The sequence below is a fragment of the Polypterus senegalus genome, chromosome 11 (assembly GCF_016835505.1).
Source record: "Polypterus senegalus isolate Bchr_013 chromosome 11, ASM1683550v1, whole genome shotgun sequence".
NCBI classification, from domain to species: domain Eukaryota; kingdom Metazoa; phylum Chordata; class Cladistia; order Polypteriformes; family Polypteridae; genus Polypterus; species Polypterus senegalus.
This window is the reverse complement of record NC_053164.1, coordinates 167041664-167055421: the sequence shown is the minus strand read 5'-3', so window position 1 is coordinate 167055421 and position 13758 is coordinate 167041664. Positions and strand designations below refer to the sequence as shown.

The 13758-nt window shown below is 36.5% G+C and overlaps 1 protein-coding gene across 1 annotated transcript in view; it reads right to left on the bottom strand.

Annotated features, from left to right (window-relative positions):
* Positions 1–11467: 11467 nt before the first annotated feature.
* The window catches only part of atp6v1e1b (ATPase H+ transporting V1 subunit E1b), a 52053-nt gene continuing 49762 nt past the window's right edge, over positions 11468–13758 (bottom strand). The window contains exon 9 of the mRNA XM_039770075.1: positions 11468–12261. Coding sequence (XP_039626009.1) covers positions 12199–12261 — 63 coding nt within the window. The 3' untranslated portion in view covers positions 11468–12198. The remainder of the gene's footprint in view (positions 12262–13758) is intronic.

Here is a 13758-nt window from a genome sequence, read left to right as displayed (position 1 = left end):
AATCATTTAACAAGCCGCTATTTCTATCTTCTGACTGAAAAGGCATATAAGGCAAATGTTCACATTGTCATGGACAGCTTGCAGGGACTGGCACTCTGGTCAGGGTTGAATAGGGATCCTTACCCGGGCCGGGATGCCATTCCAGTGTAAGGAGCAGGGGAGGCGAGTATTGTTGATTATTCTCTCCCCCAAAGAGTATGCTGAACCCTATTGGGTTCTCTGGTGTCAGCGCAGGAGAGCTGAAGGGATTCACATTCCCTGTTTTTTTGGAACTTCCAATTGACCTGGAAGTACATCCATCGGGCTATGCCCTAGCACCAGAAGTACTCCCAGGTCCAAGATAAGAGAGACACGGCCTCATCCAGGTGAGTTGGAGTCGGATGTGGAGGATGGAAAAAGCTGACCTGGATGGTGTGGAGGTGAAGAAAAGAAAATAGGAGAGGAATGGCATTGTACTGTATGGGTTTTGGAGAACCTTTTTGTAAGGTATTGTTATTTTGAAGTCCTCCAACTTCCAGGGAAAAACTCAAGAGTTGGTGGCAGGATTGGACGAACCTCACACTGCTTCATTTCATTCAAACTAGTGTGGTGCTGAGGTGTCACCCATTACACAGTTTCACTCGGATCCTAATTTGCGAACCTGAGGTGGTTCATCATGTGGTGGGTGCAACAACACATTGTTTCATTGCATACTCCCAACCTCTCTTTATATTATTATTAAACATTTTATTTATATTGGGACTTGTATCTGTGGATAGGGGTGCTGCAACACCCCCTACTGGTCACCACATGTATTTTACACAATTACTACTTTTCCGTCCAAAAGACTTACCTTTAAAATGGTTATTTGTAAAAATATTACCTATAGGAACAGAAAACTCATTAAGTTATTCAAATCTATTAGTAACAAAGCAAAAAAAACCTATTCATATGGATAATCTCCTCTTCTCCTCATTTGTCACTCCTGCCAAGGTTATGCTGTAAATCCAAATTGTAATTTATAGAGAATAAACAAAATCTCATGATATGAAAATTTTAACTTTATCATCTTTGTCATGCACCTGAATTTCAATTCACAAGAAGCTTTCACAGTTTAAAATAAAAACCAGAAGAAATACAAAAAAGCTTCCAATTAAAAAGAACTATATATCTGTTCATCTTGCCTTGATGTTAATTTTGTTTGAAAAGCACTACTAGAAAATAATATTTTGCAATCTTCTTAATGACACCCGGTATAATGCTTACTCAGGCATCCTCCTCATTCACTGCCTATAAAAAGCGTTCACCCCCTTGGATGTTTTCACATTTTATTTTATAAAATACTGAATCACAATGGATTAAATGAGGATTTTTTGACATTAATCAACAAAAAAATACTATTAAATGTCAAAATGAAACAGATCCTTGCAAAATGATCAAAATTAATTACAAGTATAGATCACAAAATAATTGATCCTGTACGTGCTCACACCTAACACACCTTATAAAATCCTCAGGTACAGCCAATTGATTTTAGAAGTCATATACTTAGTTAAATAAAGACCACCTGTCTGTAGTCAAGGTGATTCAATTGATTGTGGCATAAATGCACCTGATCTGGAAGGTCCAACTTGTGGTCAGTCAATATGGTGGCCTAAATGGCACAATGAAGATAAAAGAAAACTCCAAGGAGTTCTGTGACAAGGTGATTGGAAAATAATATGTGCTAATAAAATATCCAAGTCACTGAATATCTCTTGTAGTTCAGTAAAATCAACCATTAAAAATGGAAAGAGTACATCAGAGATGTAAATCTGCCTAGAGCAGGCTGTCCACAAAAACTGAGTGATTTTTACAAGAAGATAACAAGAAGCGAGGGAAATGACCGAGTGACATATGAGAACTATCAGGGAGTTACAAGCTACAGTCAGTAAGATTTGGAGAGACTGTGCAAACAACCACTGAGGCCTGGATGCTTTGAGAGTGGCAAGGACAAAAAAAAAAAAACACACATGACATCTCCAGAAGGCACATAGACACTCTCCACTGGAAGAAGGTTGTATGGTCTGATGAGACTGAAATTGAGTGTTTTGGCCATCAAACTAAATGTCATGTTTGAATACTGCATATTACCAAAGTCAAGCCATCCCTACTGTGAAGCACGGTGGCGACTGCATCATATTGTGGAGATGCTTTTCTACAGCAGGCCCTGGAGGACTTGTGAGGGTAGAGGTTAAAATAAGAGAAACCGTGGAGGAAAACCTGATGCAGTCATCAAAGGAGCCTGAGTCCTGGGGAAGACAGGTCTTCCAGCAAGACAAAAACCCCAAGAATAAAGACAAAGCTATAAGGGAGTGGCTTAAAATAATAATGTTAATGTCCTGGAGGGGCTGAGAGTCCAGATCTCACTCCAAAAGAGAATCTGTAACTGGAATTGTCAAAAATTAAAGTTTTTTTGTTTGGTAAGAAATGTAGTGCCTTCAGTTCATTTCCATTTACTGTCACGTGTATGGAGTGCATATAAATAAATACCTGCATGGCTGACCTGTACAGAGCCGGCCATCACCGTCTTCGTCTGGAAGCCTGAATCCATCTTAGTCAGTTATGTATAACATAGCATCACAAAATAGTAGGCGGTGGTGAGCAAGACAGCCGAGTTTCCTTTTACATGCAGTTTTGTGAAACTGATGCTAAACAGAAAATGTAATCCAGGAATAAAAGTTATATTTGGATTAGATGAGAAGAAAACACCGTACCTGTGAAATCGAGCCTGGCTGGTAATAAAATTTGTGTGTGCCGAGGACGGTGTCCTCCCATTAGCCTCAGGGCTCTCCTGCTGCATGATGGGAACTGTAGTCTCACCATGAGTGCTGGTTTTCAGTTTGCCTGCCTCCATTACAACTCCTTTTACTGATGCCATATTTTTCCTAAATTTTAAGGCAATGCACATACAAAATTTTGTGAAAATGCTGTTTTTGTGTGACTGATGAATAACCTAAAAGACTACGAGTTTACTTAATATATATATTATACAACCATTGCTCAGTAAGTGAAAGAACTCCAAATATGTGTCTTTCTAATCTGATTTTTTTTTTTTTTTACTCAATATTCCTGGTATCTTCAAGTACCATACATGTGTTTAAATGCAGGATAAATTCATGGTAGAGCAAAACGATCCCACAGATGTCTACATATTCATTTAAAGCCAAACCTACAGTGACATTCCAGTTTTTATTTTGGTTTGCTACATGCTACATACAAATATCAGGATACTGAGAAGGAGATAAATTTGGAACCAGATAGTAATGTCCTTTATCACTGATCTTATTTCCCACTGCAAATAAACCTCTCCCCATCTACTTGCATAAACAGATATTCTGGGAAGATCTGATAAAAGCTCATGAAAAATCAGTGTGTTTACATGCACACACATTACTGGGTTAAGCTGAATAACCTGATTAAGGCAGAAACCTGGATTCTTAAAATTCCACGTTTACATTTTGAAGTAATCTTCTGGAGTTCTCCTTTCTCAAAAGGCTCCAACATCATTTAACTGTGGGGAAAAAAACTTAAACTTTAAATCATCAGCCTCTGTGAAATCAAAAATAAGCATGATGCCTGTGATAATTTTCTTAGAAATATGTTTTGTCAAACTGACACATTATTTATCGGTTATATTTTGATTGCACTCATCAAAGTCTTGGACCCTTGGACCTATGGGTTTACATGGCCACATGATGGATTTTTCATGGAGAAATCAAAATTGTCTTAATTAGATTTTTCATAGGCCAATAACCCAATTTCTCTACCTGGAATAAGCATTTTAGAAATCCGGTTTCTATGAATACCATTATTGAAGCACATGTAAACGTGTTGAATGCTTGGAGAAGCTATTAGCTAAAAGTGGAATCTGCTATGGTACTTTTATCTTTTCTTAGAACTTTAAGTGTGTGCATGTCTGCTGTGAATGCAACGTAACTTCTAGAGTGTTGACATTAATACATTATGCAAGGCAAAAAGGGCAGAGGCATGCATGTCTAATGTCAAAATGTATTTTCAATTAACTGTACGAGAGTCCTTCAACCTCCTTGGTGTCCCTTGGGCTCAGAATTCTTAGCAAATACGGTTAAGCCTGTCTCTCAGGTTAAGCTGTACTGTTCACATGTGAAGTGTCAAGCCCGAAAAGAATTCCGAACAGTATTCTGGTGGCATCTACTAGATAAAATAATTCTGCAAAAAAATAAAATATCGAGTATTTCTATGCATTTTGCCACTCAATGGTAACTCGTCGATATTCATGAGTGGGGCAGAGCCTTCAACAAAGACACACAACGGTTGGTAAATGAAAAAATGTAAAGGCAGTTTTAGAACAAACTGAATGTGAACTATTTGTTGAAGCAAGCGATAGCAGTGACAATGTGAATTATTCACTAGACACTGACGGTGAAACAGATGCATATAGCACTTTATGATTGAACCACCACGATATACCTGGTGAATTCGATTACCTAAAGCTTTAGCATGGCAAAAAGGTAAAATAACTGTAAATAAGTAGGACAAGAAAGACATTACATCCCCATGACAGACCCCGCCCAAGCACAGTTCAAAAGGTAACAACTATCAATGTTTGTGACAGGAGAAATGTGGAAGCCATCAAGCCTTTGCGCTATGGTAGCTTACAATAAGACATTGGGCAAGTCCATTATCTAGATCAGTCACTGACATTCTACACTCGCATGCACAAGCAACAGAAAAAAAAAAACGTATGTAAAGAAATGATTCTACTGTCCCAATTGTGATGGCAGGCTGTGCGTTGGTGAATGTTTCAAAACATGTCACACGAAGGACGTGTACAAAATCTGCACACTTCGCAGTGGGCATCAGACATAGCTTTCCTTCTGCATTTAGAGTGCCCTCCATAATGTTTGAGACAAACATTTGCCCCTCTGCTCCACAATTTAAAATTACAAATCAAACAGTTCTGACGTGATTAATGTGCACATTGCAGACTTTCATTTAAGGGTATTTGCATACATTTTGGAGACACCATGCAGAAATGACAACACTTTTTCTATTTGGTTCCCCCACTACCCTTTGAAGTCTGTAGTTGCCATTGTTGAAAATGAGGACAAGAGCTGTGTGAATTAAAGTCAAAGAAGCCATTATAAGACGTAAAACAAAGATAAACCATTAGAGTCATCATTTAATCCTTAGGATTACCTAAATCAACTGTCTGGAATGTCATTAAGATGAAAGAATGCACTGTTGAGCTCAGTAATCGCAGAGGGACTGATAGGCCAAGGAACACCTCCACTGCTGATGACAGAACAGTCTAAACTATGGTAAAGAAAAAGCGCCAAATGCCTGTCCGACAGATCAGAAACGGTCTTTAGGAGGCAGATGTGGATGTTTCAGGGACTACTCTCTGCAGAAGAATTCATAAACAGTAATACAGAGAGAGGCCACACTGCAAGATACAAACCATTAGGTAGCCAAAAAAGTAGGATGGCCAAATTACATTTTGCAAATAACTACTTAGATAACCCTGCAGAATTCTGTAAAAAGGTCTTATGGACAAATGAGATAAAGAATAACCTATATCAGAATGATGGCAAGAGCAAAGTATGGAGATAAAAAAGAACTACCCAAGATTCAAAGCATACCACCTCATCTGTTAAAACATGATGGTGAGGATGTTATAGCTGCCACAGGTACTGGCACACTTCTTTTCATTGATGATGTAGCTGCTGACGGCAGTGGCACAATGAATTCTGAGGTGTACAGAAATATCTTATCTGCTCAAGATGCAGTAAATGCCTCTAAAATCATTGGACAGCACGATCCCAAACATTCATTCTGGAGTTCATCAAAGTTAAAAAATGCAAAATTCTCAAGTGGCCAAGCCAGTATTCCGATTTAAATCCAACGGAGCATGCCTTCCATATGCTAAAAAGAAAAAAGATAGGGGGACACTACAAAAAATGAAATCTAAGCAAGTGAAAAGTATTTATATTATGAAATTAAATCTTGTTTTTCTTACTGTAAGAATTATTGACTTATCAAAAATGTATATTTACGATTATTTAGCTTACTTTATGAAATCTTGTCAAGTAAATTTTGCTTAACCCATTTGCAGATTGTTTTGCCAAATAAAAGCAAAACAGCTCCCATTTAAAAGTTTTTATTTTATCTAGTTTTGGCATATGCATTTCTTGCAATGTGAAACAAACAGGAGCTGAAGTTGGCTACATTAGAGATTTGGCAGAGCATCACCAGAGAAGATACTCAGGACTTGGTGATGTCCATGAATCACAGACTTCAGAAACTCATTACATGTAAGAAATATACAACAAAGTACTAAATATGACTGCCTTAATATACCTGCCATTGCAATGTCCCTGCACATTATTGGATCCTGAAATCGGGGGGACAGTGTAAAAAAGTAATTTCTACATGGTGTGACCAAAATGTATGCAAGTACCCTTAAACTGCACTATAATCAAACTGAATTGTTTGCTTTGTAATTTTAAATTGTGGAGCACAGGGGGAAAATCAAGGAAAGATGAGTCCTTGTCCCACATCATGAAGGGCCCTACATGTTGACGTTTTGGCATTTACACTTAAATGTTTTCATTACACAACATTTTTTCTTGTTGAAAAAGCATTCAACTTTATTGCCTTATTGCTAAGGAGGTTAAGATGAAAAGCCAGAATAATAAAATATTATAATAATCATAATTAAAATGATTGCTATTCTGTATTCTCCAGACAAAGTCAGAGAGGTGAGATTGTGTTGGTTTGGACATGTGCAGAGGAGAGATGCTGAGTATATTGGGAGAAGGATGCTAAGGATAGAGCTGCCAGGGAAGAGGAAAAGAGAAAAGAGAAAGCTTATGGATGTGGTGAGAGAGGACATGCAGGTGATGGGTATAACAGAACAAGATGAAGAGGACAGAAAGATATGGAAGAAGATGATCCACTGTGGCAACCCCTAACGGGAGCAGTCGAAAGAAGAAGAAACCAATTTTATCAAAATTTGCAGAACATAACTTGGAAATATGAACAGCTACTTGAAGTGGAACTAAAAACCAATATAAAGTAATTCTATGCTGTCCAAAACAAAGGACAAGTAATTTAGTCACAGTTTTACCTTACTGAAACATTTGGGCAATACAATAATTGAAGAGTTATTATTTGCTTTACTGATAAATACAGACCATCATCTGCATTAACATGAAAATTCACATCATGCTTCTATATCATTTCCTAATATAAACACACAGAAAGAGCAAGATTTGGGACATCATATTATACCTGGTAACAGATGGAAACGGCATCATAATTTGATCAGACTTCAAAACATACAAATAACGTAGTGTATGAAGTAAACCAAACAAGAACATTCTTAAGCTTGTGTAGCAGAATACAGGGTTTAAGTTCTACTTTAAGAGTAAAATAACCATAAGATTTACTGTATTAGTGGACATTAGAGAATCACCAACAAAACGAGTTATAACTTCTGCTGAGTCCTTAGTGAGTGGGGGGAACCAGGCTGAAATATCATAAAGGCTTTATTTAAAATAGAAAAGATTGGAATTGACTTTTTCCTGAAGCTTTGCTAACAGAAGTGCATTTCACAGCATTATGTTGTTGTGAAAAACATTAACATTTAAATCTGATCTAAAACAACATTTCAATTTCTTATTTGTCATATTAGGGTTTATTTATATAAAGTATGTAATTAAAGTAAATTTGTAACTTGTTATACAGTCGATTCCGGTTAATTGGACCACTGTTTAATCGGACCGAATCCTAAAGAACCAAACCAGATCATATTACATAACCCTAATATTGTTTACTTATTTGGACCAAAATTCTGTTTAATCGGACCAAAGAACATGACAGAGAATAAGCAAAAGAAGCCACAAGTCATCCACGAAAATCGGATGTAAAGCGGGTCAGCGACATCGGGAGGATCCCTGGGCTCCCCAGGAGAATTTATGCTTTTATCAAAGGTCAGGAAGTTGGAAAATTTGTACCAAGTGCAAACTAGTGGGGGTGAACATGCCTGCCCTTTCTTTCCTAAAACGAACCGCCCATTAGCCTAGGACATGAAGTCGAGTGTAAACAAGTGCAGTGTGTAAACAGAATGAGTCAGATCACACTAGACAAGTTCTTCAGATGTTGACTGGAATTTGGTAATGTAACCTTTTTTATTGTGCTTCGCATGCTGAGTGTCATGTAGATCGTTTCGAAGAATCTGTAGATTTCTTTTTCAATAAACAAAGCTGTAAGCAACCGTACATGTATTTTACGTTCTCCATACGCATGTGCAGCACAATAAAAGTCATAATGACATTTAATATGTTACTTATAGCACGTTCCATCTTGGTGGCACATGTATAGGGCATGTCCGTGTAATCGGACCAGCCGGTTATTAGGACCAAAATGATTGCGTCCCGATGTGGTCCGATTAACAGGAATCGATTGTATACAAAATGAATGGGATGAAAAACAAATTTCCACCATTTTTATTTAAAAGTAATTTTAAAAGATACATCCTCTTATTTTATTTTCAACATTAATAGTTTTGGTGCTAAAAGAGTCACCATATGTCTCACTTTAAACTTGCAGTCCTTAGGCCATGGAGTGGTGGGCCTCAGTAACTGATTGAGCCAGGTAAGAGTAGCTTAGGGGCTGCAATAAGCAAAAGCCACAAATGAAAGAGTGTCATTAGGGATCTCTACAATAATGGTAGTAAATGTCCTGGACAACTTGAACTTTAAGGAAATATTAAAGCTCAGAACTGCAGAAACATCTTAGGATATCAGAAGGGGCACGGCTGTCCAGTACTCCTTGAATGACATTTAAATGCAGCCCTTTGCCGAGGTTAAAAATTGTCACAATTGGAAGAAAGAAACCTACTGTGCGCCTTAACAGGAAAAAATGGGAGCCAAACTTTGAAAAAGAGAACTAAAGCTATCACTAACAGCTTAGTGGTTTGCAGGGAACGCGATGCAGAAGGGGAACCGAGGTTAGACTTTTGTTTTCACTGACTGTTCTACCTTGCCTTGTTGGGAGTCAGACAAGTACCATGAAAACACTCTTTACCAGGGGGCCATAATTTGTGGATCCAGGGACTTTTTTTTTTTTTAACCCCCAAAGATGGTTTTGTAAATACAAGATTTGTTACCAGTAAGTAACAATAAGGTGAATTTATGGTATGAAGGATTGTGAAGGTGAACTTGGCACAGGAGCAGCTGAATGTACAGGAACTGGTGAATGAATAAATATAAAAATAAATTTAATGAAAGTATGAATTAGAGTAAGCCATCCTAATTGGGGGTGTTCATAACTAATGGAATGTTTTAGTTCATGAGTGAGAAGTACATAACAAACAAGAAGAACTGCATCTTATATTTGAAATATTTAAAAGTGTGCTTTAATTTAAATGTTTAAAGTGTAAATATCCTCAATTGTGATAGAAGTTTGATATTTTTCACCCTCTGATAGGAGGTCCATAGTGGGCAAGATCCTCAGTAAAGAATAAAAAAAACAAACACTGACCTTGAAACAGTCTAAAATGATACCCATCATGCTTATACTTGAAAATTGTCATTTTTAACCTTCTGCGAGTGGCAATTAAAGGACCAAGACCACCAGTACAACAAAATCAAATATGAAAAAACTTTTGATCAAAAACCTTGAAAACAGCAAAAAATGACACTTCACATGCCTATGTTACCGATTTCCATTTTTTTAAGTTTTGTGAGAAGGAGTTAATTCCTGGTGTCAATTGATGTCCTTCTGATCATTATTGCTAAAGGCACCCATTTGGTTAACTTTTTATCATAAGGGTGTAATTTCCTGCACAAAATTTGACTCAAAATAAGGGTTTCCTAGGTCTAGGAGTCTAAAAAGATCAACATCAAGATGAATCAAACCTACAAGTTTCTTACAAACCTACAAAAATCTGAAAACTTCAGTTCTAAACTTCAATTTTGCACTGTTGACAAAAAACAAAAACAACAAAAAACACACACAACTGCAAACTGCTGAAAACAAAAACAAAAAAAAAACAAAAAAAACTACTGCAATGTGAAGTATTTTTTTTTTTACAGCTCACAAAGCTAAAGCTGAAAATAAATAGAAGCAGTTAAATATGAGAATGGAAAACATGCCTCACTGCTCAAGGCTCCACTCTCTGGGGTACAAAAGCTGGTTCTCCCCCTGTCCACTTTACATGCATTTTTCTTTTTTTTGTTTGCAGTTTCAGGGTAGGGTGGATGGCACATTGCCTCTTTTAGATAGATAGATAGATACTTTATTAATCCCAAGGGGAAATTCACAATTTTGTGTTTGAACATACAAGGTGAGACACAAAAATAATGGGACTGGCCTTGGGGCTTTGCTGGAAAACTGCGTGGAGGTCGGCCAGGACGTGAATAATAAAACTATATCCCTTCCTACATGCCCTCTCAAATTGGCGACCGCCAAGGTATATCCTGTGACTAGCCCAGTCAGTATTTGCACAACAATCACTACACGAGTTGCAGTGACAATGTCAAGTGAAAAAAGTGAACAACAAGGCAATGCTCCCGCGCACAATGCTTTTTCCATAAGGCATTTTTTTGATTGACCAAAAAAAAAATCCTGTCCTCTACCATCCTCCCTTTTCACCCGATTTAGCTCCCTGTGAGTTTTACTTGTTCCCGAAAATCAAGTGACCTGAAGGGAACTCATTTTTCTTCAATGGATGAAGTGAAGACAAAAACGGCAAGCCTGTTGAAGAGCCTCAAGCAAGAAGACTTCCAGCACTGTCAATCAATGGAAGATACGTATGGAGCGGTGTAGAGATCAGAAGGGGGAGTATATAGAAGGTGACAATGTTTAGAATTAAAGAAATATATTTTTTTAACCAATCAGGTTATTTTTGTGTCTCACCTCATATTTAAATTATTTATTTTAAATCAATTTTTTTTTTTTTATTAAATTTTATTACAATCCACACATAGCAATCAAGTTTTTACAAAAAAAAAGAATGTTAAGAACAGATCGATCAATCGATAAATCAATTTTTCATTTCTTTTTCACTAATGTAAATTTGATCCATTAGAAAAAGTGCCAGTGTTTTAGAATATTATATTTGGTATAATTAGCTGTGCAAGTATAAGGTGAAGACTAAATAGTCTATTGGTCTGATTCTTAGAAAAACAAGAAAGTTAAATCCCTGTATGTAAGCAGTGGTCTTTCACAAGCTTTTAAAATCCATGGTTGCATCTTTCAGAGAGTTTCCAATTTATTATTTTAATAATGGCTGATTAACTAGAACTATTATCAAAATATTTGCTTTATTTCTAATTCTCACAGATTCACTTTCTTTGGTTTTCGATTATTTTCTAATGATATTGTACAATATTTTATATCTGAAGGATTTTTTTTAATACATTTCAAAGGCTAGAGAACAAAACATAGTTAAAGACAATACTGATGTGACAGAACATGTATTTATTTAAAACCACATATACAATACATTTGACAGATGTTTTTCTTGAGATGAACAGACCAATAATCCTTGAAAAAAAGTTAACCTTTTGCTTTTTTCTCTTATTAGGGTCCAAATATTTTACCTTCCCCTTTTTAATGCTAATAAAATGTACAGCATAAATAATAGGTGGCCCAGTTACACTTCAAAATAAATAGTGTAAGACTTGAACTGCAGTTGGTAAGTTATTACGGTTTATTGGTTTATGGTTTATTATGGTTTTGGTTTATGCCTCGCTGCCGAACAGAAGACACTGTAAATCATATTCAAGAATATGCAGTGCATTTTCTAAATTATTAAGTTCACAAATATGTATATACAGATTTTCATATGATCTGTTGCAGCATTATACTGTTTAGTAACAAAACTATAACATCCTACAAGATGCTGCAAACACAGTTATATGGAGTAAAAACATAATTTCGGCAAAAAAGAAAAGAAAAAAAAAAACACTGAACAACTTCTTTAATCATTGTAATACACAAATAGTCACTTTCTCAGGATATGGTAGGAAGCAAATTACAGTATGGTCAAACTTTACCTTCCCTGCTATTTGACAAGATAACAAAACTGTACAATACAAACACACAATTAAGTTTTTAAATATTTTATATGATCACCATTTTAATGAAACCACTTCTTCCTTGTTCTGTTACAAACAGTTGTGGGATGTATTAATCCATGAACTTTCTATTCTGGTTTGCACCAAAAAGGGCTACTCTGATTTCAGGCATCATCTGTAAAATAAACAAAAGAAATATAATATTAATAATAACTATTTGTAAAAACTACAAGATTCTTAAAAGTTAGAGTACTAATTGAAGTACATCAAATGTTTTTTATTTGACAATGTGCCCTTCCAATAGGTGGCACAGTAATACAATTTACAGTCTCTCATTTAGAGAGTTTCCCATTTTGTATGCTATAATAAAAAGATTCAAACACCACAAAACATTAAACACTAGCAATATGCCTCAAATCCTTGGAATAAGTTAGGGCTAAGGTTCTCAGAAATTTCAATGTAAGGAAAAGCAATAGGTCCAAACAAAGCTATTTTTCCTCTTGATCTTTTCCCACTTTGGGGCTGATGTGCTTGATCAGCCTTCTTCATACAGGTCCTGTACCTCCATCCTGGTCAAACCCTTTGTCTCCATATCTTCTTTTATTGTATCAATCCTCCGCTCTGGCCTCCCTTGCTTTCTCTTGCCTTGTACTTCCATTCTTATCACTCTTTTGCCCAAATATTCATCGTCTCTCATCATCACATGCCAAGTACCTTACTGTACTTTTTTTTTTTTTTTTTAGATCTCTCTCCCACTAAATACTCTTATTTCTCACATATCCCGCTTCTCCTATGCTGCCTTTACTGCCTAGGTCTGAGCTCCAATCATCATTACTGGATTTACCATTATCTTAAAATCATTAATGTACATCTTAATTTTTCAATCACACAATATACCTGATACCTTCTTACAACTGTTCCATCCACACTGCATTCTATTGTTAATTATGTATCCAATTTCCCATTTTGTGCTACCATTGATCCTAGATATTTAAATTGATTGACTGTTTCTTAATAGCCCTCTCTGCAGGGTAACTTCTGAATCCTGATCATCATTAAGCCTCAAATAGGAAGACGACAGAGCCAAAGCTCTTCTCCATTAGTACAACTACCTCTCCACTTTCTCATTTCTGGTGCTACACAATAAAATTTCATCAGCAAAAAGCATGCACAAGGGGGACTAATCTTTAATCCCATGGCTCACACTCATAACCAGATCAAAGATCCTTGGTGCAGACCTATCCTAACTGAGATCTTGTCCTTTGCCCTAACACTGCTTTTAACCAGAGTCCTTATTCCCTTATATATCCTGAACAATCTTCACATACTTCTCTGGTACTCCTTTCTCTCCCATGCACCTTCCGATCTCTTGATTTGGCACTTTATCATAAGCTTTCTCCAACACCATATGCAAACCTATTTGTTTAATATAAGCCAAAAAATTAATTCCATAATGGTAACGGAACAATATTAAATTTAGCTAAACCACTGTAGTGATGAAATGTATAAGAAAAAGTGGGCAGTGAAAGTGGAGCAATAAACAAGGCTGACTGGAGAATAATGATGCGAACAGGGCAGCGGTTCTTTGACTGAAAGGAAGACAAGTATCGAGACCAGAGAAGGGCTAACCACTGTGTTCATATGCTATGGGACATATGGAAAATACAAGTAT